The sequence below is a fragment of the Mobula hypostoma genome, chromosome 10 (genome assembly GCF_963921235.1).
Source record: "Mobula hypostoma chromosome 10, sMobHyp1.1, whole genome shotgun sequence".
Lineage (NCBI taxonomy): Eukaryota > Metazoa > Chordata > Chondrichthyes > Myliobatiformes > Myliobatidae > Mobula > Mobula hypostoma.
The window spans coordinates 106519889-106545080 of record NC_086106.1 but is presented as its reverse complement, the minus strand read 5'-3'; the positions used below and the strand labels follow the sequence as shown (position 1 = coordinate 106545080).

The 25192-nt window shown below is 40.5% G+C and overlaps 1 protein-coding gene across 1 annotated transcript in view; it reads right to left on the bottom strand.

The window, feature by feature from the left end:
- Nucleotides 1-5996: 5996 nt before the first annotated feature.
- The window catches only part of LOC134353392 (short transient receptor potential channel 5-like), a 140939-nt gene continuing 121743 nt past the window's right edge, over nt 5997-25192 (bottom strand). Inside the window, exons 8-11 of the mRNA XM_063061417.1 lie at nt 21590-21793; nt 18569-18610; nt 11808-11897; nt 5997-7184 (exon numbers count right to left, since the gene is read on the bottom strand). Of these exons, the coding sequence (XP_062917487.1) occupies nt 6438-7184; nt 11808-11897; nt 18569-18610; nt 21590-21793 (1083 nt within the window). The 3' untranslated portion in view covers nt 5997-6437. The remainder of the gene's footprint in view (nt 7185-11807; nt 11898-18568; nt 18611-21589; nt 21794-25192) is intronic.

Sequence of the window (25192 nt, the reverse complement as noted above, 5' to 3'; positions counted from 1 at the left end):
ACTTCCGCCACCTCCAACGGGATCCCACCACTAAGCACATCTTTCCCTCCCCCCCCCCTCTCTGCATTCCGCAGGGATCGCTCCCTCCACAACTCCCTTGTCCATTCGTCCTCCCCACTGATCTCCCTCCTGGCACTTATCCGTGTAAGCGGAACAAGTGCTACACATGCCCTTACACTTCCTCCCTTACCACCATTCAGGGCCCCAAACAGTCCTTCCAGGTGAGGCATCACTTCACCTGTGAGTCGACTGGGGTGATATACTGCGTCCGGTGCTCCCGATGTGGCCTTTTATATATTGGTGAGACCCGACGCAGACTGGGAGACCGCTTTGCTGAACATCTACGCTCTGTCCGCCAGAGAAAGCAGGATCTCCCAGTGGCCACACATTTTAATTCCACATCCCATTCCCATTCTGACATGTCTATCCACGGCCTCCTCTACTGTAAAGATGAAGCCACACTCAGGTTGGAGGAACAACACCTTATATTCCGTATGGGTAGCCTCCAACCTGATGGCATGAACATTGACTTCTCTAACTTCCGCTAGGCCCCACCTCCCCCTCGTACCCCATCTGTTACTCTTTTTAATGCACACATTCTTTCTCTCACTCTCCTTTTTCTCCCTCTGTCCCTCTGAATATACCTCTTGCCCATCCTCTGGGTCACCCCCCCCCCCGGTCTTTCTTCCCGGACCTCCTGTCCCATGATCCTCTCGTATCCCCTTCTGCCTATCACCTGTCCAGCTCTCGGCTCCATCCCTCCCCCTCCTGTCTTCTCCTATCATTTTGCATCTCCCCCTCCCCCTCCAGCTTTCAAATCCCTTACTCACTCTTCCTTCAGTTAGTCCTGACGAAGGGTCTCGGCCTGAAACGTCGACTGCGCCTCTTCCTATAGATGCTGCCTGGCCTGCTGCGTTCACCAGCAACTTTGATGTATGTTCCTTAAATATACCTAATGACTTGGCCTCCTCAGAACTGCATGGATCCACCACTCTCTTGCTAATGAAATTCTTCCTTATCTCCGTTCTAAAAGGACATCTCTCTATTCCAAGACTCCCCTCTCCACATCTATGCTGTCAAGGCCTTTCAAGATTCAATAGGTTTTAGTGAGGTCACCCCTAATTTTTCTGACTTCCAGTGAGTAGAGACAATCAGTTCAAATGCTTCTCATATGCTGTCTCAATCCAAGAATCAATTTTGAGAACCTCCTTTCAATCCTCTCCAATTTCAGCCCATCCTTTCTTAGAAAAGGGGCCCAAAACTGCTCATAGTACTCCAAGTGAGGCCTTACTAGTGTTTTAAAAAAGCCTCAACATTACACCCTTGATTATTTTGTGGTGAGGTTGTCCCTGGGAAAGGAGAGGATTCCTACTTACATTAAATAATCCTTGCTTGGAAATTTCACAAATGAGGATGAGAGTTTGTATATACAAACTCAGCATGTTACTGTGCCAATGTTTGTTAATGTGGCACCTAAGAAAAATGCTACTATTCTCATTATGGAAATGCACACACCCATGGGTTGGTTGTCTTAAGTGGACAACAAAATAAAACAGGTAACGGGAAATGTAAAGTGACACTGCTTGAGCAATGTTGCTTCTAGATTCAATGCCAGCACATCTCACATCCCACCAGCTGGACAGGCCTACCACAGTTGGTGGCACAGTGATATAAACATGAGGAAGTGCCTCTTGGAATCATCAATATAAACACCAGATTCCCTAAGGTATCACAGCACTGGGTCAAAATAAGGAAGGAAACTGCCTCATGATTAACCCCTTCAGTCCTCTCTCAGCTGTTGAATTTGTGCTCTTCCATGTTGAACAACACTTGGAAGAAGAATTGCAAATAACACAAAGTTTAATCAGAAGGACTTCAGTGTCCATCATGAAGATGGCTTGGTGGCACCAATGCTGCCTCTGTTCTCTGAACCCTCAAGTGGAAGCTGCCAGACTGGGTCTGCAGCAGGTAGTCAGAAACTAACATAAAGAATAAACCTACTTGACCTTGTCCTCTCCAACCTACCTGTGGTTGATGTATCTGTCCAAGATAGCGGTGATCACCATTCTTGTCTAATTTGTCTTTACATAGGTTAGACTGACAAAACTGGAGCTCAAACCTGGGCATCCACAATATAATGTAGATGACATCAGCAGCAGGAATGTATACCACCCCAATATGTAACTTTATGGTCAAGCACATTCCATATTACCTCCTTACTATTAATCTTGGTTCAAAGAGAAGTTCCAAGGGCCTGTCAGGCACACATAAAAATAACACAGTACCATCCTAGTGTAGCCACAAAACAGGATGACAAGCATACTGAATAGCAAAAACAATGTGTAACAGACAGAGCTAATTGAACTCTCAAACCTCAAATTAGACCCACCTTATCGAATTATGAATGGTGATGGTAAATAACCACCTATTAGGAGGAGGTGGCTTCAAGAATAATATGTCACCATTGAAGCCATGGTAGTGGGTGCCATTATTAATTATTGGTTATAATTAGGGAATTAAAATAAACTCTGGTGAATATGGTTCATGTGCTATGAATATTGAGAGACATGTCTGCAGAAAACAATGCTGGGCTAAAATTTGTTCATATGTGCTCAACACTGGTCAGCAATCGTAACAATGACATTGTGAGCTCTAGCAGCATTATCTTGGAAATAGACACAGGATATTCAATTTTCTTATGATTTGGCCTGTATCATTTTCCCCCTTGATGTGATTGTCCCAGTGTCACATTGTTCCAGCTTTTGCTGTCTTTACTCCTTTGAGACCACTGCTGCATCAGATGAAAATTACCATGGAAACATTATTTTCTGAGGTTTAAATCTGATTGTAAATATTCAGCTGTGCAAATTGCTGGTGGCCACAATATCTAATATCAGAGATGACATAAATAATAGTGGAGATTTGACCTAAATAATCTTTCTCTCTATTATTTCATCTTACCCAATATTACTTTCCAGTAAATGGTCTTCTGTGCAGAGGTCCTGGTGCTATAACAACATAGATTACAAATGTGCTGTGCACCACCCACTGTCCTCAATCAAACCTTCAAGAGAACAAAAGGCTACAATGGACAACCGTGGTAACCGTTCACATGTTGGCATAGCAGCAGACGTCAGAAAGTTTGAAGCACTGAACAAGCTAGTTTATACTGTATTTTGATTTACAATATCAGATTTGAAATAACAGGTGTGTTATTAATGTGAAAATCAGCAGGAATTTGTGGCAAGGAAGAGATAAGTGGCAAACCAGTTTAGGTTGTTGGCATATTTATGCAGCTCTAAGACCCATGTAAAGCAACATTTCTCCCTTAAACTTCCTGTGATTTTCACAGTTACTATACTTGTACACTCATTCCTCATTTACACTACTCTTTGAACAATATTGCAGAGAGAAAATTTGGCCCACCAAATCCACGTTAGGTCTTTCAAAGAAAAATCCGTTATGTCCTGTTTCCTATACAGGAAACCAAATCACGGTAAGGTTATCACCCTAAAGTATTTAGCTAATTTCAGTTCAGGCAATACATGTCACATCCTAAGCACAATTGCATCAACTCAGGTTTTAGGGACAACCCCTTTAATTGCATCTACCTGTTAATAAATCTTTGGGGATAGAAGTTCATCTTTTGTTGTTTGAGCTAAAGGCACAGTGTAGTAATGAATGCCAGATGATTTCTATTTCTGAAATAAGAGGACCTCAATGATATTGAATTTCCTTTGTATAGAGCACAAGTTTCTATCCTGTTTTCCATATTTGTTCTGACTTGGCAATTAATAATTACCATTATTTCCCTGCTAAACTTCAGCATTTCAACTCTATCAGCAAAACTGCAGTCTCCCATTTTTGGAACTATTTGTTATGAATTCCTTTTGTATCCTTCCAAGAACCAGATGCTATTCTACAGCTGAAGCCAAATTTGGAAATTTAGCATTACTTATTGACTTTTGTGTTCAATATGTTATAAATATTTCTTCACAATCACTAACCTCCCCCTCCACCTCACTCCCTCCCTATCATTAGCTCTCTCTGTTCTTCTGCCCCCTTGTCTTTTTGCCAACAAGCAGAACCTTACACGATTTACTATATTGATTGTTATGTAGCATATATGTGGATATCACAGGAAAAGCTAGTATTATCTTTCTCCTCTCATTTTTCCTGAAATAAGGAGACCGTTATGAGTCAACCATACTGTTGGAACACAAAGATGCCGGAGGAACCTGGGTCAGGCAGCATCCGTACAAGAAAACGGACAGTTGACATGTCAGGTCAAGACTCTTCATCTGGACGGAAAGATAGAGATGAGATAGCTCTTATGAAAGAGTGAAGGGAAGAGCTGGAGCAGGAGATGCAATCGACTGGTGGATCCAGCTGAGGAACGGTGATAGGTAGATGCAGGAAGGGAGAGTGGAAATAGTGACAGTGGCTGGGAGATGATAGGTGGCCGGTTGCGACTGATGGAATCTGACAGGAGGGGAAGGCAGGGCATGGAATCAAGTCGAGGAAGTGGGGAGGGCAGATGGAAACAGGAGATTCAGTGGGTGGTGTGTGGGTGAAGAGATGCTTCCTGCTCTGAAAGGTGTACGGATCTCCCATTATAATATTTGATGGACAAAGATTACCAAAACAACAAATAGCAGCCACCATTATTTGGATTTGCTCTTGCCTGTTTAATAGTAGTAATAGTAGTAAGATTAGGAAATATATTCTAATATTAGAATATAAGGAAACTCAACGAACAGGGCAAGCAACTATAGGTCATCACCAGGTTTCGTAACCAAACAGTTTGCAAATCGGAAAAGCAGATACAAACTGTGTTTTCCCAAGTGACGGAAGATAGATGCAACCTTGCAGCAGCCTGCAAATCTATGCCACTGGCCCTTCAAATGATTGTATGTATGGGCTGTAGTTAGGTTGGGCATTCATAAACTGGGAAGGGCCCTGATAGAAGCAGTGGGATTATAAACGCAAAATAATCTGCAGATGCTGGGGTCAAAGCAACACTCACAACACGCTGGAGGAACTCAGCAGGTTGGGCAGTATCCGTGGAAACGATCAGTCAATGTTTCGGGCCGGAACCCTTCGTCAGGACTGTAGAGGGAAGGAGCAGAGGCCCTACAAAGAAGATGGGGGGAGGGTGGGAAGGAGAAGGCTGGTAGGTTCCAGGTGAAAAACCAGTAAGGGGAAAGATAAAGGGGTGGGGGAGGGGAAACACAATGGGTAGTAGAAGGAGGTGGAACCATGAGGGAGGTGATAGGCAGCTGGGGGAGGGGGCAGAGTGACATAAGGATAGAGGAAGGGAGGGGGAGGGAATTACTGGAAGTTGGAGAATTCTATGTTCATACCAAGGGGCTGGAGACTACCTAGACGGTATATGAGGTGTTGCCCTCCAACCTGAGTTTAGCCTCATCATGGCAGTAGAGGAGGCCATGTATGGACATATCTGAATGGGAGTGGGAAGCGGAGTTGAAGTGGGTGAATACTGGGAGATCCTGTCTGTTGTGGCAGATAGAGTGGAGGTGCTCGACGATGGAGGATGCATCTCAGTCTTATGCATTTTCTGTCAACTTGTACATCTACAGGACATTTTCTATTACATGTTAATATTATTTTATGTGCTGTATGTGACATACAGTATGTATTATGTTTTGTACAATGGTCCCACAGGAGTGTTGTTTAGCTGTAAATGTGTACAGTTGGATGACAATAAGCTTCCATTTGAGGATGAACCAGAATTAAATCAGGTACTGGAAGAAGAGAGGAAGACATTGTGAGTTTAGGGGGAAATAACATGAAGACTGTACAAATTAGAATGGATAAAATTAGCATCAAATTAGTTGCAGAAATGAGAGGAGGAAAGACTTTTCCTTACTTAGTCCACAGAAAAAGTATGCAATGTACCTTTATATCTCCAATAGCTTTTAAAACCCGAAGAAAACAGACACCAGTCTATGATAATTAAGTTTTGGTATAAGAGAGGTTTACTGGCTGTAAATCACACACCAATTAAAAAGTGTATTTAGACTTGAAATGACAACTTTTGTTGGCAAGTTTACTTTGTATCAATTGTGCAAATACAGGAGCTTCATGCCACTCAATGCATTTAAATGGGGGGGGGGTCGAGTGTGAGATGCCATTTTTGCAAAGCTAACTGCAGAGAGACTCGTCTTCAAAATCATGTTTTCATTTTCCATCTGGACTTGAAATAGCTGTGGTATTTGTGCATAAATAACAGCAATTGCTATGAGGTTCAATATTATTTGGACCATTCTGTGAATTTACAGAACACAGGGTTTTTCTTCAGAAAACTCCCTTTACAGGTTTATGTTCCAGATGCTTGATAGTTTTAAAAATAATTCTGTATGGACACAATCCAAATCCGCTTGTGGTAAAGTACTATCTATACATTGTCTTGTATATTATAATCGAGTTGTTACATAATCCTCCTGGTGGCTATTCCATCTGGTCATTAGCAAATCACAGGCTTCCCCCCAAGAGTCATAGACATCACTTGACGAGTCAATGAGTTTGTTGTTGGAGGCACTAATATTGGAAGAACAATGAAATGAGTCTGTATGGTTAGTTGAACAATGGCTATCAATTCTGTTTCTTCTATTGACCTCATTAAGACCAACAGCATTAAGACTACTCTCACTCTTTGCTTTATTGTTAGGGCTGGCAATTTGGGAATACTTGAAGTCCTGCCACATATTGTGTGCCTGAAGCAGTCCATCAGAAATACTGGAGACAGGCTCTGGAGTTGATTCTGACAGTTGACCATTCATCTTGCTAAACAGAAGACCAAGCCTTTTAAAAGAATCCTTCTTGGAGTTTGGGTACCTCTGCAATCGATTGCCATTTTGGATTGATGGGGATTGCTTGCCCAATCTGTTATTTTTTGACTTCTCTTCGAGATCAATTCCAGAAACTGATTTTATTAGAGCAGAGACACTGAAAGAGTTCATTTTCAACTTCTTCTTGTCATTGCTTTCACCGGCCAAACTGAATGACACTATTTTATTTATCTTTTCTTCTGCACTATCATCATCCAATTCTCCTATCTGCATCCCATCACTGCTGGTCGAGTACGTTCTTCGAGAAGATTTTCTGTTTCCCAGCAGGTCGAGAACCTCATAGCGAAAACTGGAGATGTCTTGTTTTAGTTCCTACAGTGATGATAAAAAGAACTAAACTCAGTGGCCACTATATTAGGGTGCACCTGTACACCTAATCATTAATGCAAATATCTAATCAGCAAATCATGTGATAGAAACTCAATGCATAAAAGTATAAAGACATGGTCAAAAATTCAGCTGCTGTTCAGACCAAACGTCAGAATGGGGAAGAGATGTGATGATCTAAATGACTTTGATTGTGTGCCAGATGGGGTTTTTTGAGTATCTCAGAAGCTGCTGATCTCCTAAGATTCTCACACACGACAGTCTCTAGAGTTTACAGAGATCAGTGCAAAAATAAAACAAATAATCCAGTGGGCAGCAGTTCTGCGAGTAGAAATGCCTTGTTAATGACTGACATCAGAAGGGAATGGTGAAACTAGTTCAAGCTGACAGGAAGGCAATAGTAACTCAAATAACCATGTATTACAACAGTGCTGTGCAGAAGAGCATCTCTGAATGCACAACATATTGAACATGAAGTGGATGGGTTACAGCAGCAGAAGACCATGAACATACACTCAGATACGGGAGGTACTTAAGGTGCCTCCTGAGTGTATATTTTATCTGTATTGAACAGATTAAATTCATGTTTAAACTACCCTACCATGAAAGACCCATTCACCTGACATTGATTGGGAGACTGCTTTGTTGAGCACCTTTGCTCTGTCTGCCACAAATGCAAGATCTCCCAGTGGCTACCCATTTCAATTCAACTTCCCAATCCCATTCTGATATGTCTTTCCATGGCCTCCTCTACTGCTATGATGAAGTCAAGTTCAGGTTGGAGGAGCAACACAATATATTCCATCTGGATAGCATAAACATCAATTTCTCTGACATGGTAATTTCTCCCCCTCCCCCCTCCTCTCTATTTATATTCCCAATTCTAATTACCCTCTTACCCCTTTTTTTTAGCCTCATCTGTCCATAACTTCTCTCTGGTTTCCTGCTTCCTTACCTTCCTTCTATGGTCCACTGTCCTCTCCTATTAGCTTCCTTCTTCAGACCTTCACCTCTTCCACCTATTACCTCCCAACTTTTTACTTCATCCCCTCTCCCCAGCCTTCCATCTATCTTCCCCCTCACTTGGTTTCAACTATCACTTGCCAAATTGTACTCCTTCCTCTTCCCCTAACTTCTTATTCTGGCTTTGACCCCCTTCCTTTCCAGTCCTGATCAAGAGTCTCAGCCTGAAACATCAACTGCTTATTCCCCTCCATTGATGTTGCCTGACTTGCTGAGCTCATCCAGCATTTTGCATGTGTTCCTCTAATGATCCAACTCCCAGGATTGGTGGCAGCATAGACATTCTAATATATTCCTCGTATTCGTTTCCATAGTTACCCTTTGAGGTACACTAGCATTTCTTTCCCCAAGTGTTTGCTAATATGACAGGTATACTACTTCCCTCTTGTCAATAGTATTTCCTAAGCCAGAGGAACTTTGGATAGAGCTGTACTATTAGACGGAGTTCTGCAGAAGTGCCAAGGAAGTATTGTAGGTCCTCATAATTATATGCAACTTTTACCAGAGTTATAATTAAACTAACTTGAACAAGTCATGGAACAACAAGCTTTCTTAACATTACAGAGGTGCAGTATCCCTATTAACAGGAGCAGAATAATTATTTGATAGCATTCCAATCTACATTCATATACTACAAGTTATTTCATACACAGTGAGATCCTGGAGTGAAATAATGATAATAATGCTCAGTGTAATAAATACAAAGAGGAATTAATTAATTACAATTTAGTATGTATAGTACGCCTAGAAAAACAATTTTTTTGGAAAAGGTCTGAAAACATGCAAAGTATCCATGCCAACGTATTTTCCCAAGTGTTTGCTGGATTGACTGGAATGTTACTTCTCCTTTGTTGGTGACATTCTTTGTGCTGGCACAAGGGCTTTTTGATGTCAATATTCAATAATGGTGCCACCTAAGGATTGTAGTTTCTCTCCACTGGGTACTGGTAAAGTTTCTGAGAGTTAAGACTTAATAAAACCAAACTGAAAAGGTCAGGAAACAACAAGCTTTCTTGCCACCTCTGAAACCTGTCATTGAAGTTGATCATTAGGCCTGTATATATTTTCAGAATAGCAGGCGGTGACTAGTGGGGTACCGCAAGGCTCAGTGCTGGGACCCCAGTTGTTTACAATATATATTAATGACTTGGATGAAGGAATTAAATGCAGCATCTCCAAGTTTGCGGATGATACGAAGCTGGGTGGCAGTGTTAGCTGTGAGGAGGATGCTAAGAGGATGCAGGGTGACTTGGATAGGTTGGGTGAGTGGGCAAATTCATGGCAGATGCAATTTAATGTGGATAAATGTGAAGTTATCCACTTTGGTGGCAAAAATAGGAAAACAGATTATTATCTGAATGGTGGCCGATTAGGAAAAGGGGAGGTGCAACGAGACCTGGGTGTCATTATACACCAGTCATTGAAAGTGGGCATGCAGGTACAGCAGGCGGTGAAAAAGGCGAATGGTATGCTGGCATTTATAGCGAGAGGATTCGAGTACAGGAGCAGGGAGGTACTACTGCAGTTGTACAAGGCCTTGGTGAGACCACACCTGGAGTACTGTGTGCAGTTTTGGTCCCCTAATCTGAGGAAAGACATCCTTGCCATAGAGGGAGTACAAAGAAGGTTCACCAGATTGATTCCTGGGATGGTAGGACTTTCATATGAAGAAAGACTGGATGAACTGGGCTTGTACTCGTTGGAATTTAGAAGATTGAGGGGGGATCTGATTGAAACGTATAAGATCCTAAAGGGATTGGACAGGCTAGATGCAGGAAGATTGTTCCCGATGTTGGGGAAGTCCAGAACGAGGGGCCACAGTTTGAGGATAGAGGGGAAGCCTTTTAGGACCGAGATTAGGAAAAACTTCTTCACACAGAGAGTGGTGAATCTGTGGAATTCTCTGCCACAGGAAACTGTTGAGGCCAGTTCATTGGCTATATTTAAGAGGGAGTTAGATATGGCCCTTGTGGCTACAGGGGTCAGGGGGTATGGAGGGAAGGCTGGGGCAGGGTTCTGAGTTGGATGATCAGCCATGATCATAATAAATGGCGGTGCAGGCTCGAAGGGCCGAATGGCCTACTCCTGCACCTATTTTCTATGTTTCTATGTTTCTATAAGGGTTAGCTTCCAGTATTAGTTGGAAAGGTAAAAGAAGAGAATGCTACAGGGTCTCTTCGGAGCTAATGAACTGATCGCCTAAGCGGCATTAAATAAATGGGTCAGCTTACATGACACGTTGTCATGAACCACAGAAGGAGGTTGACTGAATATTGACTTAAACTCCTTTTGATCTGTATGGCTCAGTATAAATCAAAGAGCAACATCACTTACTGGGATTAACTTTAAGGCATCCGTTAGTCTTGCGAGACCATGGATCTGCGCCTCAAAATCTTCACTCTCCAGGGCGCAGTCCTGGGCAAGGTTGTATGGAAGACCAGCAGTTGCCCATGCTGCAAGTCTACCCTCTCTACGATACCGATGTTTCCAAGGAAGGGGCAAGGGCCGATACAGCTTGGCACCAGTGTCGTTGCAGAGCACTGTGTGGTTAGGTGCCTTGCTCAAGGACACAACATACTGCCTCGGCTGGGGCTCGAACTCACGACCTTCAGGTCGCTAGTCGAATGCTTTAACCACTTGGCCACGTGCCCACACCTGGGAATAACTATAGGGAATGTTACCCGGGAATTAAGATAAGTAATAATGTCTCACTAATATCATTTGTAAAGCAAAATCTTGGACACTGCTTGTTTCAAACAGGAATAGTTCTGAAATTTCGTCACTCTTGCAATGCCACACAATCTGTCCACTTGCATTGCAGATTGCATTTCCACAGCAATGGCATCGATATTCCTGCTAACAGACCATCCTACAGCCCAGATAACTCTAAGCAAATAGCAAGTGGAAAATTGCAAAAGGCAATACAACAGCTATCTCAGTCCAAGAAGATGTTCTGGGATCTGCAGTTCAACTGGTATCCACACATACGGAGAATATTGCTGGCATTGATAATCATTGTATTGAAATGTGACTATTATGGATATGTAATTCTAAATGGAAACAAAGCAGTCCATGTTTCTTTGAACTGTCTTGTTAGAGTCAAGTGCTGTTGTTTTCAACATGAGCCAAATTACATTGTATAAAGTTTTGAGTTCTTTTAGTCAAAGTCTCAGTTCACCTGAACATTCAGAACAAAATGTAAATAAAGTTTAATTGGGTCAGCATATATTGCACTACAAGCCAGGATACATTTCTTGACAACTGAGTTTAATAAATAATAAAAAAAATATTTCTATTGCAAAACTTTGTGTAATCAATAATGTGACATTATTCAATGGATTAACATGCTTCACTTTAACAGACTACTAGACAGGTGTATTGAGGAATTTAAGGTGGGGGGTTATATGGGAGTCAGGGTTTGAGGGTTGGCACAACATTGTGGGCCGAAGGGCCTGTAATGTGCTGTACTATTCTATGTTCACTTCACTCTTGTCACATATGCTGACTGTCCTGCTGAGTAGTTCCATCTTTTTCTACCTTTGCTGTATAAAGATTAATACCAGAATGTAGAACTTTTATATTTACCTTAAAATTCTCTTCTGTAAGTCCTTCATCAGTTTTGGCACTTCTGATCATAGCTGCAACGTACCTTTTCACTAAATTTTTAATAACCTCCTGTCAGATGAAGAAGAACAATGAAATATTTCTTTACACATTATTTCAATTTGGTTCCAAGCTATTTGATGCATTGTTAACAGAATTAATCAAAACTGAATTCTCTGTTAAAAGGCATACAATGTAAATATGAAATTTCATGCAAGCTATTGACATTTAATGCAGCTTTATAAGATGAAAAACTCATTTGCAATTGCTTCAGTTGAATTAAAAGTAATTTTTGTCCTTTTGGCTTTCCGTAAAATAGATGATCACAATTATGTTTATTTGAAGGCTACTTGATATCTAAAATAATATTTAATACTCATTTGTAACTATTACTTTTTACTTAAATGTATGGAGAGCTTTTTTGAAGTTGTTGAATTAAAGGGAGTTAGAACAAAATAGAAGAAATTTGGAGAAACCCAATGTAGCAGGAACAATTTAATTAAATATGCAATTTTATTTTAAAATCAGATGTTAAAAGTGGAATGTGTACAATGCATATTTAATGCTATCAACTAAGAATACACTTCTAACTAATTGACTTCAATAACAAAGAAAATAATTTTGAATTAAAGTTCTGTAAATACAGTGCAATGACAACACATCAGTGATTAACTTGCATCATTTGAATTACCCAGTTCCAATTATGTCAAATGTATTGAAGTGTTTAATCAGAAAGGTCAACACATTAAACAAAAATGAGAATTTTAGAAAATAAATATCAAGCAAGAGATTGTGGCCTATTTACTGCACTGGATTAGAATTAGCTACATCTCCATAAATGAATGTTTAGCTACAGATAAAACTGGGAGAAAGTAGTTCAAGCACTTATCCAGGTCTGAGCAACAGGATGTGAATGCAAGTGCAGGAAAGCGGTACAAAGAGCTGGAAAATGATGACTTTCATCAGGGTTTCAAAATTATGAGGAAAAAATGAGGCAACTTCGACTTTACATGCTGGGAATGAAGCGCAAATAAGATGACCTTGCTGATATTGTCAGTAAGTGATTGGAAAGGGATAATCCAAAATATTGCTCAATGTTATGCCAAGAGAGTACAATGACATAGATTTCAACTCGAACAGATGGAGGTATTGCAAGAATTGATCTACTTTTAATTTTTAAAAAGGTGAACAAGTCTGGAGTCCTTTCAGAAATAATTCACTTGAATATTGGGGCACTGTAGAATCCTTTTAGAAGAACAATTTGGTAAGGCCGCACTTGGGAGTAGTATGAATAATTTCAGTGTTCATATCATGAAAAAGATATTACGACACAAAAGTGCAAAGCAGACATACTGAAATTATACAAGTTGAGATACATTAACAAACATTGAACAAAGAAAGAGAAAATGGGTGAGATCTGATCAACGTAAATCAAATAGGGAAAAAGCCTAAATAATACAAACACTAATACTCAGAATCTCAATCATGTTTATTAATATTGACACGTATTGTGAAAATCCTTGTTTTGCAGCAGCAGTACAAGGCAAGACAGAGAAATTACTATAAATTGCAAGAATGAATAAAGAGTGCAAAAAACAAGTAATGAGGTAGTGTTCATGGGTTATAGGCCCAACAAGGAATTGAATAGGATTACACGTGTAATTGTAGTGTAACCAATTTCCCCTGGGATCAATAAAGTATGACTATGACTATGACTAGTGGGGAAACTAGTGGGAGAAAGCAATAGAAAGACATATTGAAGGGATAAGATTAAAAAGGGTGCAGGGAGATATATATATGGAGCATAGACCTATTAAATAACTGACTTGTGTCTGTATTGTTGATGTTATAATAATATGTGCCCAAATATGAAAAAGATATTGTTCATTTTTAGTGATGTATATCCATAGATGCCACTGTCTAATGCCTTACTAATAATACAGTGCAATCTCCTGCTAATTACTCTCCATTTCATCCTAAATTGTGCTGTGATTTTTTAAAAAAATAATGTTTTTCCCACTTGGCCTGCAGCTTAATAAAATAAGATTTGCTGCTAAAATACTCACATTGATAGTTTTGGAGAACATTTATCCTGGTCTTATTCTCCTGGCTCAACATAAAGCATTCTTAGTTGAGAGACTGCCTGGTCCGGAATCAAAGTAACGATTTCTCTGCATTTTTCAAAGGAAAATAATTCCTCCCACACTAGTGTGACAATTATACCTCCAGCATTAGCCTGCATTGTGTCTAATCAGAATGAGCTTGATAATTGAATACCACTGACTATAGATTTGTGTATTTGGTACTTATTGTCCTGTGTGTCTTTCAGTTAGGATCTTTCAGCTCAGAGTGGGAGGATCTAAACTAACTTTTGAAATAGTCGTGTCCAGAATTGGCAGCATTACCATAAGACCATAAGTTATAGACGGAGAATTAGGCCACTTATCCAAAAGAGCCCACTCTGTCACTGCATTATTGCTGATCCATTATTCCTTTCAGCCTTAATCTCCTATCTAACCTCGTATCTCTTCATGACTTGACCAATCATGAATCTATCAACCTCTGCCTTAAATATACTTGGCCATCACAGCTGACTGTGGCAAAGAATTCCACAGATTCACTACTCCCTGGGTAAAGAAATTCCTCCTCATCTCCATTCTAAAAGGACACTTCTAAATTCCAAGGCTGGGTCCTCTGGTCTTAGACTCTCCCACCATAGGAATCATCCTCTTCACATTCACTCTATCAAGGCTTTTCACCATTCTATAGGATTCAATGAGGTCAACCTTCGTTCTTCTGAATTCCAGTGAATACAGGCTCATAGCCGTCAAATGCACTCATTATGACAAACCATTCAATCCTGGAGTCACTTTCGTGAACCTACTTTGAACCCTCTCCAGTTTTAGCACATCCTTTCTCAGATAAGGGACTCAAAACTGCTCACAATACTCCAAGTGAGGCCTCACTAGTGCTTTGTAAAGTCTCAACATTACAGCCTTGCTTTTATATTCTAGTCCTCTTGAAATGAATGCTAACATTGCATTTGCGTTCCTCATCACAGACTCAACCTGAAAATTAACCTTTAGGGAATCCTACACAAGGCCTCCCAGGTCCTTTTGCAATTCAGATTTTTATATTTTCTCTCCATTTAGAAAATAGTCAATCCTTTCATTTCTTCCGCCAAAATGAATGACCATACACTTCCTGACACCGTATTCCATCTGCCACTTCTTTGCCCATTCTCCTAATCTGTTTAAGTCCTTCTGTAGCCTCTCTACTTCCTCTAAACTATCTGCCCCTCCACCTACCTTCAAATCGTCTGCAAACTTTACAACAGTCATTAATTCCATCATCCAAATCATTGACATATGAGGGGTGATTGATAAGTTTGTGGCCTAAGATAGGAGTCAATTTTAGAAAACCTAGCACATTTATTTTTCAACTTAGTCCCCGCCCACATTTACACACTTAGTCCGGCAGTCATGGAGCATACGGATCTTGGACCTCCAAAAGGTGTCCACAGCATGGGTGATCGATAAGTTTGTGGCCTAGGGTAGAAGGAGATGAGTTATACAGCTCTTATTACACGCACGTGCAGGTCAACTCTTTGAGTGATTATGCAGAAAGTTTGAAGTTAATAACTCATCTCCTTCTACCTTAGGCCACAAACTTATCAATCACTCTTGATGAGTTATTAACTGACGGGATATTAACTTCAAACTTTCTACATAATGACTCAAAGAGTTGAACTGCATGTGCCTCCAAGTACCCCAAAACCACATCCTTAACAATCCACTCCAACATCTTTCCAACCACTGAAGTCAGACTAACTGGCATACAATTTCCTTTCTTTTGCCTCTTTTCCTTCTTGAAGAGTGGAGTGACATTTGCAATTTTCTAGTCTTCTGGAACCATTCCAGAATCTATTGATTCTTGAAAGATCATTACTAATGCCTCCACAATCTCTTCAGCCACCTCTTTCAGAACCCTGGGGTGTATGCCTGCAGAACCCTGCAGTGCACACCATCTAGTCCAGGTGACTTACCTTTCAGTTTCCCAAGAACCTTCCCCTGAGTAACGGTAACTTCACACATTTCATGACCCCTGACCCCTGGAACTTCCACCATATTGCTAGCATCTTTCACAGTGAGGATGGATGCAAAATACTTAGTCAGTTCGTCCACCATTTCATTGTCTCCAATAATTACCTCTCCAGCATTGTTTTATAGTGGTGTGATATCCACTCTTGCCTCTCTTTTCCGCTTTATCTGAAGAAACTTTTGGTATCCTCTTTAATATTATTGGCTAGTTCTCGTATGACTTTTTTAGTTTGCTTCTGTTGGTATTTAGAAGGTTCCCAGTCCTCTGACCTCCTACTAATGTTTGCTCTATTATATGCCCTCTCTTGGGTTTTACGTTGGCTTTAACTTCTCTTGTTAGCCATGGTCATGTCATCTTGCCTTCAGAATACTTTTCCTTTTTGGGTTGTATATATCCTGTGCCTTCCGAATTGCTTTCAGAAATTCCAGCCATTGCTGCTCTGTTGTCATCCCGGCCAGTGTTCTTTTCCAGTCAATTCTGGGCAACTCCTCTCTTATGCCTCTGTAATTTCCTTTATTCAACTGTAATCCTGATACATCTGACTTTAGCTTTTCCTTCTCAAATTTCAGGGTGAATTCGAGCATATTATGATCACACCCCCCTGAGGGTTCTTTTACCTTAAGCACTCTAATGAATTCAAGTTCATTGCATAATACCCAGTCCAGAATACACAGCTGATCCCCTAGTGGGCTCCACCATGAGCTGTTCTATAAAGCCATCTCATAGGCTTTCTAGAAATTCCCCCTCTTGGAATCCAGCACCAACCTGATTTTCCCAATGTGCCTGCATATTGAAATCCCCCATAACATGGTCTTTCTGGTAATGTATTTTCTATCTCCCATTGTAATTTGTACACCACATCCTTACTACTGTTTGAGTTTCTGTATATAACTCCCATCAGGGTTTTTTTTTTGCCCTTACAGTTTCTTAGCTCTATCTACAATGATTCAACACCTTCCAACCCTATGTCACCTCTTTCTAAAGATGTGATTTCATTTTTTAGCAACAGAGCAATGCCACCCCCTCTGCCTTCCTGCCTGTCACTTCTATACAATGTGTACTCCTGGACATTACGCTCCCAGCTATAATCTTCTTTCATCCTTGATTCAGTGATGCCTACAACATCATACATACCAATCTGTAGCTGTTCTACAGGTTCATGTACCTTATTTTATATACTGTACCCAAATAGTCTTGTATTCACCCTTTTCATTTTTGTCTGCCTTTTACGTTGTAAGTCATCCTGTTTACTGCAATTTTGCCCTATCATCAGCCTCTCCTTGCTAGTAGTCTCACTGCACATGGCCTCTGTGTGTAAACTAATTATCTCATCTTCAGCACTGTCACTCCAGTTCCCATCCCTCTGCCAAATTAGTTTAAACCAACCGGAACAACTCGAGCCAACCTGCCCGCAAGGATATTGGACCCCTCAGGTGCAGATGTAACCCATCCCTTTTGTATAGGTCATAACTTCCCCTGAAGCGATCCCAATGATCCATAAATCTGAACCCCTGCCCCTACATCAGTTCCTCAGTCACGCAGATCGTCCTATTCTTACCCTCACTGGCACGTGGCACAGGCAGCAATCCAGAGATTATTACTCTGGAAGGTCTGGTTTCTCAGCTTTCTACCTAGCTCCCTAAAATCTCTCTTCAGGACCTCCTCACCCTGTCTATCTATGTCATTGGTATCAATACGTACCAAGACTGCTGGCTGCTCACCCTCGCCCTTGAGAATGCCGATCTGAGATATCCTTGATCCTGGCGCTAGGGAGGCAACATACCATCCGACTTTACTCCATTTTTAGTCTAATCAGTGGCATTTAACATTCCAGTATCCTTATTTTTAAAGTATTAGTTTAATTTTAACAATGTTTAAACTGAATACTGCACCATCTAATCCATCTGGAGAACATATTCTCTAGAGGGGTGCAAGGAATGTTGGCAGTTGCTGCCTAATGTGCCCTTTATTATTTTTCCTACTATCATTTATATTACAAATCCCAAAATTTCCAAAACTGGGAAACAGCGTATGTACATTAACCCCCAGTAATGAGGACAATATTTTATTCACATAATATTTTTAAAGACTGAGGCTCATTGTCAATCATTTCAAAAACACCTCATCAATAATAATGATGGAAGCACCTTTTTTTCCCAATTTATTTAGTGAGAATGCTTGGGGTTCATCAGTGAAAGCAATACAGATGCATTATTTATAGTATGGAAATCTGTCCTGGACTCTGCGTAAGCAGAATATATTATTTTTATCTGAAAGCAGCATGAACACTGGTAATTTGTCCTAGTGAATTATTGCTAACTATGTATTTAACATTGCTCAGTGAGGTACAACAGGTTTTGATGTGCTGACCATTTTTGTAGTCTGACAACATGAACAAGTAACATTTGGAAAAATGGATCTGCAGCCTGGCTGCAATGCAGGAAGTCTAGGCATACATTGACTGTAATGATGTCCATACAGTGATGAGAAAGAATAAAGACCAACAGAGAGAAGGATCAGACATGAGTGGTAGAAATACAATGACAGAATGGCTTTGTCAACAGATTTTAGTTCTCAGTGGGGACTGCAATTATGTGAGTTGATTTTATGCGATTTGTCTCTAATACTGACTGTCAGCAAACCTGGTAGTGTTGGTTTTGGATCAAGTCATCTGCATGACGTTCCTGAAAGAAGAAAGTAGATTTCAGAATGTCATTCAACAAAAGAAAACAGCAGTGTACATTCACTTTATTAGCAGTAAAACTAATATTCAGTAAATAGACTGCAAATAATAGCGTCTTACAACTTCCACAAATGGCAACAAAAATCCTGTCATCAAACTATAATTAGAATGTACAAAGATAGGATGGAAATTTACAATGGAATTTGTACATCATTTTACAAAGAAGGGGCAATTCTTTTTTTAATCTCCATTTATTCTTACTCTTCGTGCAGTGGGTTTGAGCACACTGTTCATGAAAATTAGATTGAAGAATATAATTTTCAATTTGTGTAGCAAAGACTTAGTCCAACCCCCATTTCTATAATTCTCTGATTTAGCTTATTAAAGCAGAATAATTAGCATTGTATCAGTATCCTGTTTGAAAAAGGAACAGATTTTCATAGGCTAGTGGAAGTTCCTGGCCTCATCAGTGCTATGTCAAAAAGCACTGTAGGAACATTTTCAAGGAGAAATGCAATGATTGAAGAAGGTGGCTCGTCACTGCCTTCCCAAGGGCAGAAACATTATCCACATCTGTAAATGCATTTAAAAACAAGATTCTGGTAAATCCAGGTTAGACAGTAGAAGATACAGGAATAAATGATGCCAGGTCTTGATTTTAATTCCACTGTCTGTCAAGCAGAGAGAGTCAAAATCTCATGTGTTGAAAAGTCATAAAATTGAATTTAACAATCAAATAAGTACAAGCCATTAGTTCATATTGTTTCTTAAACTTCTAGTTGTAATTTCAATTGATTGGAATTACTTTTTTGTCCTTAATCTGGTCAATGCAAAATCAGTCACCTTCTTATAAGAAATAGACAAACAAAATACTGATTGACATACTTTATAATTCAATAAGATCAATGGTTTATCAGTGTATATCAAGACATTATGAATTGCTTGCCGTTGACTCTATTTATGCCAGCAAGGAATTGACAAGAACAATAGCTATTTCAAGCAGTTGTAAATCAAGGCAACCAGACTTGCTGTGTTGTCTAGAAGATGTTTCACCACTCATCCGAGAGGCTTCTTCATTTCTAACCCATGTTTACAGTTTATAAACTCTGTCAGTTGTTTAAAGGTGTAGCAATCACATGATGGTTGTTAAGAGGCATAGAGATAATGAGAGGGTCATTAGTCTTATCTTTGCATGAATGGAGGTGTGAACTGTTGTGGAGACGCCGGGGTAGAGATGTAAGGGCTGCATTGTAAGGAAGAGATCTGAAATGATAGGAGAAGACAGGAGGGGGAGGAATGGAGCCAAGAGCTCCCTCTCCCCCTCCCACTTTCAAATCTCTTACTAGTTCTGCTTTCAGTTAGTCCTGACGAAGGGTCTCAGCCTGAAATATCGACTGTACCTCTTCCTAGAGATGCTGCCTGGCCTGCTGAGTTCACCAGCAACTTTTATGTGTGTTGCTTGATTTAGTACAGTATTGCTTGATATGATGTACAATGACCTGGATAACCAAGAACCTTCATAAACAATAGCTACTCTCTCTCAGACTCAACCCTGATGTTTCATAAAACCATAAGAGATAGGAGCAGAATTAGGTCCTCTCTGTTATTCCATCATGGCCGATTTTTAATATCTCTTTCAACCCCATTCTTCTGCCTTTTCCTCATAGCCTTTGATGCCCTTACTAATCAAGAACCTATCAAACATCTGCTTTTAATATGCCCAATGAGTTGGCTGCATGTGGCATTGAATTCCAAAGATTTACCAATGTCGGGCTAAAGAAATTCCTCCTTGTTTCTGTTCACCAAGCCAGAGATGAGGAAATGAAGAAAGTCTGCCCAATGGAGCTATCAGTGGGGCTATTCATGTGTGGGATTGTAAAATCGTGAAGTTTATCCTTGTGTGATATTTGCATAAATGGACTTTGGAATAGGTTGCCAACTGCTGGAAAACAACAGGAGAGAGCCTGCTGTAGTCCTGCCTCATTAAATAGCTCAGCGGCCCAGCTGTTATCCACTTCTCCGTCTTGGCCGAGCTTAGTCGATTCAGCCCGGATGAGGATTGAACCTGGAGCCACTTTCATACAGGCAAAACAGCAGCATGATTAGTTGCTGAGCTATCCAGCAACCCTTGGGGTTTCCGTTAAGTTCCTGGTGAGTATCTCACATGATAGGTACCCAGCAGCAGAATGAAGAATAGAGACACATGCAGGATTCTTCATTGTCAATTGTTCCCAGGCTGTAGTTGGTATGCTATCTGGATAACTCTGCAGCCTCCATTATCTGGGTTGGGAGGAGAATGCAAGAATGACAAGAGTTCAGCAAGCACTACGACTTTCAGAAGTTAAATCTATGGTCTTTGGTGGCTGAGGCTCTGTTATACAGCAATAAATCAGAAGGCATTTCTTTCTAGCTTTTTACCTTATTTGTTTATTTGCTTGTTTGTTTATTTATGCTTAAATGTACAAATTGATCCAATGAGCCCATTTTGCCCAATTACACCCATGTGACCAAATAACCTACCAACCCGTGCATGTTTGGAATGTGGGAGGAAACCAGAGCACCCAGAGGAAGCCCATGCGGTCACAGGGAGAACATATATATTCCTTACAGACAGTGGCAGAATTGAACTGGGATGACAAGCGCTGTGATAGTGTTACACTAACCGGAATGCTACTGTGCTCACCAATTATCTAATCTCCCATGAAATTGAATGACATAAGTAAATAGAATCAAGTCTAACATACTTAAATAGATTTGGTTTCTTAAACCAACTGTGAGATTTGGGAAGACCAAGTCTTTCCCAGATCAATGATTTCCAATTACATTGGCACTAGTGGAAACAAGGTAGCTTAAAAACAGACTTCAGTTCTTGAATGCTGATGTGGCAACTGTGATGCTTAGCACTGTAAATGAAGAGTGGAAGAATTACAGTTAAGATACAATTTGGTAAAAAAATATTTAAAAAGATGTAAATTCATACTGTAAATTCTTTGAAGTTCTCGTGCTTTTGCTCCGTCTTCGAATCTCTGCTTGGACAGATCTGAGTGTGCAGCCATTTACAGAGGTACCAGATGGATTTTGGGCTGGGGATGATGTTGAAAGGCGGTGGAAGAGTTGCACCTTCATCAAAGTAACTCATCCAAAGCTTTGTCCTGGCAAATTTCCATTCAATGTCAGCATGGTCCTGGAAATGGGTCAAAGATACTGGTGGTGAGGAGCAATCCGGTCTTCACTTATAACTGAAGCTCCTTGTTTCTTGTGCTGTGTGACTGTGTTCATGATTCGTGGTGATTGCCGTTCTTCTGTTGGTAAGTGTGTTTTATGATTCAGTTTCTTAATCTGATGACTGTATCCCCACTCTGACTGTACTCTTACTGTCTGTGATTCTGTGTGACACTTGTCCATCTGTGTGTCAAATGACTATTGTCCTCATTCAGAGATGCCCTATGGATGTTGCCCCTCAGTCTGTGGTAACTGCTAATTCCCAGTAACTACTCACGCTGCCTGTTATACCCTGTAATTGTAACCCTCTGTGATTTCCTGTGACTGTTGTCCGTCAGCCTGTGGTTCCTTGTAATTGTCATCAACCTGCCAGTTATTTTCTATTATAGCTGGTCTTCTAGTATCTGGGATTTTAAGTGACTGAATTATGTTGTTCCCCATTACACAAGATGTCCTCTGAGAGTTTTGCGTCTCAATGATTTAGAACAGAATAAGATTATGATGTCAAGACCATTATTTTAGTGACCAGATTATTCTTTAATGAAACATCATAAATGCCTACAGTGTAAGAAAATAGTGTGAGCTAAAGCATGCTTGGACTGTTAACGACCAGAAAAAACCTTCACTGATTCTCCTCCTGAGTAAACGCTCAGCTTCCCATTTTCCTTTAAAATGTTATTGGCCATCAAGGGGGAGCGGACAAGTACTGGTAAGTGCTGAATCAAAACTGAAGCTTTGAAAATATGTATACTGAACTGGGCATATCCCGTATTATCTTTCTGCCTGCAACAGCCCTGTTTCTTCTGCTTTCTCTCTCACCATTGATTAGCTGAATATAATAGTAAATATGAAAAAGCAGCAGGCATGCAGTTAGTTGTCTGCAGGATTCAAAGAACATTGCTGTATGTGATTATTTTCACAATATAAATGGGATCTACTGTAAATTATGAACTGGGGAATCTGTTTTAAAAGAAAGCAAGTGAGAATTGTATTTTAAATGTGTAAAATAAGGTGATGGTATCTTCAGTTCCCAACCACTGGCGGAATGGCATCATCTCTGCAGTAAGGTATTCCAGCCATGGTACTGAAGATGTCAAACATGTCACCACTTTGCTATGTTGGTTTACATCATTATATCTATTTAATATACGAACACTGTAATTGATTTATTTATTTATTATTATTATTATTATTATTATTATTTTATTTTCCTTTTTTCTTTCATATTATGTATTGCATTGAACTGCTGTTGCTAAGTTAACAAATTTCACATCACATGCCAGTGATAATAAACCTGATTCTGATTATTCTTTCACCTATTTTTCTTACAGTCTGTGGCATTTTATGGATGGACTTGTGACTTAACTTAATTTGTTCACCTTGCCTGTTTATTCTTTCTACACAGTCCCATTTCACAGACCTTTCAGCCAGTCCTTTTGAGTTTTTTTTAATGCTTTATTACTTACCTGGTTGAGTGGACAGCTTTAAAGATACTGAACACCTCTGGTACCACACAAACTCCTGAAATGTCAGAGAGGGTCTGCATGCCAGTGGACTGTCCAGTGAGCCTGACCATGTCATGACCTTGCATTTGCACCTGCACTTCCTGTAAGGCTACGTAATGGGAGTAGAAATTCTGATGACCTTTCCCTGTTGTTAACAGAATCTTCTCCAATCTAACAGAAACCTTTGGCTGAGATCAATTCATACATCAAACTGTGGTTTGCATTTTTCCATACCATGATTCAGGACTATATTGGTAAAATCAATTCAATTTATGCTTGAGCATATAGACATTAAGAAAGAGGATGTGCTGGAGTTTTTGGAAAGCATCAAGTTGGACAAGTCTCTGGGTCTGGATGAGACGTACCCCAGGCTACTGTGGGAGGTGAGGGATGAGATCACTGAGTCTCTGCCACTGATCTTTGCATCATCAATGGGGGCGGGAGAGGTTCTGGAGGATTGGAGGGTTTCAGCTGTTGTTTCCTTATTCAAGAAAGGGAGTAGAGATAGCCCAGGAAATTATAGACCAGTGAGTCTTACTTCAGTGGTTGGTGAGTTGATGGAGAAGATCCTGAGAGGCAGGATTTATGAACATTTGGAGAGACATAATACGATTAGGAATAGTCAGCATGGCTTTGTCAAAGGCAGGTTGTGCCTTACAAGCCTGATTGAATTTTTTGAGGATGTGACTAAACACATTGGTGGAAATAGAGCAGTAGATGTAGTGTATATGGATTTCAGCAAGGCATTTGATAAGGTACCCCATGCAAGGCTAAGTGAGAAAGTAAGGAGGCATGGGATCCAAGGGGACCTTGCTTTGTGGATCCAGAACTGGCTTGCTCACAGAAGGTGAAGAGTGGTTGTAGATGAGCCATATTCTACATGGAGATCAGTGACCAGTGGTGTGCCTCAGGGATCTGTCCGGGACCCCTTCTCTTCGTGATTTTTATAAATGACCTGGATGAGGAAGTGGAGAGATGGATTAGTAAATTTGCTGATGACACAAAGGTTGGGGGTGTTGTGGATGGTGTGTAGGGCTGTCAGAGGTTATAGCAGTACATAGATAGGATGCAAAACTGGGCTGAGAAGTTGCAGATGGAGTTCAACCCAGATAAGTGTGAGGTAGTTCATTTTGGTAGGTCAAATATGATAGCAGGATATAGTATTCTTGGCAGTGTTGGAGGATCAGAGGGATTTTGGTATCTGAGTCCATAGGACACTCAAAGCTGCTATGCAGGTTGACTCTACGGTTAAGAAGGCATACAGTGCACTGGCCTTCATCAACCATGGGATTAAGTTTAAGAGCTGAGAGGAAAAGTTACAGCTGTATAGAACCTTCGTCAAACTCCACTTGAAGTACTGTGCTCAGTTCTGGTCACCTCACTACAGGAAGAACATGGAAACTATGGAAAGGGTGCAGAGGAGATTTACAAGGATGTTGCCTGGATTGGGGAGCATACCTTATGAGAACAGGTTGAGTGAACTTGGCCTTTTCTCCTTGGAGAGGTGGAGGATGAGAGGTGACCTTATAGAGGTGTATAAGATGATGAGAGGCATTGATTGTGTGGATAGTCAGAGGCTTTTTCCCAGGGCTGAAATGGCTAACACAAGAGGGCACAGTTTTAAAGTGTTTGGAAGTAGGTACAGGGGAGATATCAGGGGTAAGTTTTTTCACACAGAGTGTGGTGAGTGCGTGGAATGGGCTGCCGGCAACAGTGGTGGAGGTGGATATGACAGGGTCTTTAAAAGACTCCTGGATAGGTACATGGAGCTTTGAAAAATAGAGGACTATGGGTAACCCTCTATTAGGTAATTTCTAAGTAAGTAAATGTTTGACACAGCATTGTGGGCCAAAGGA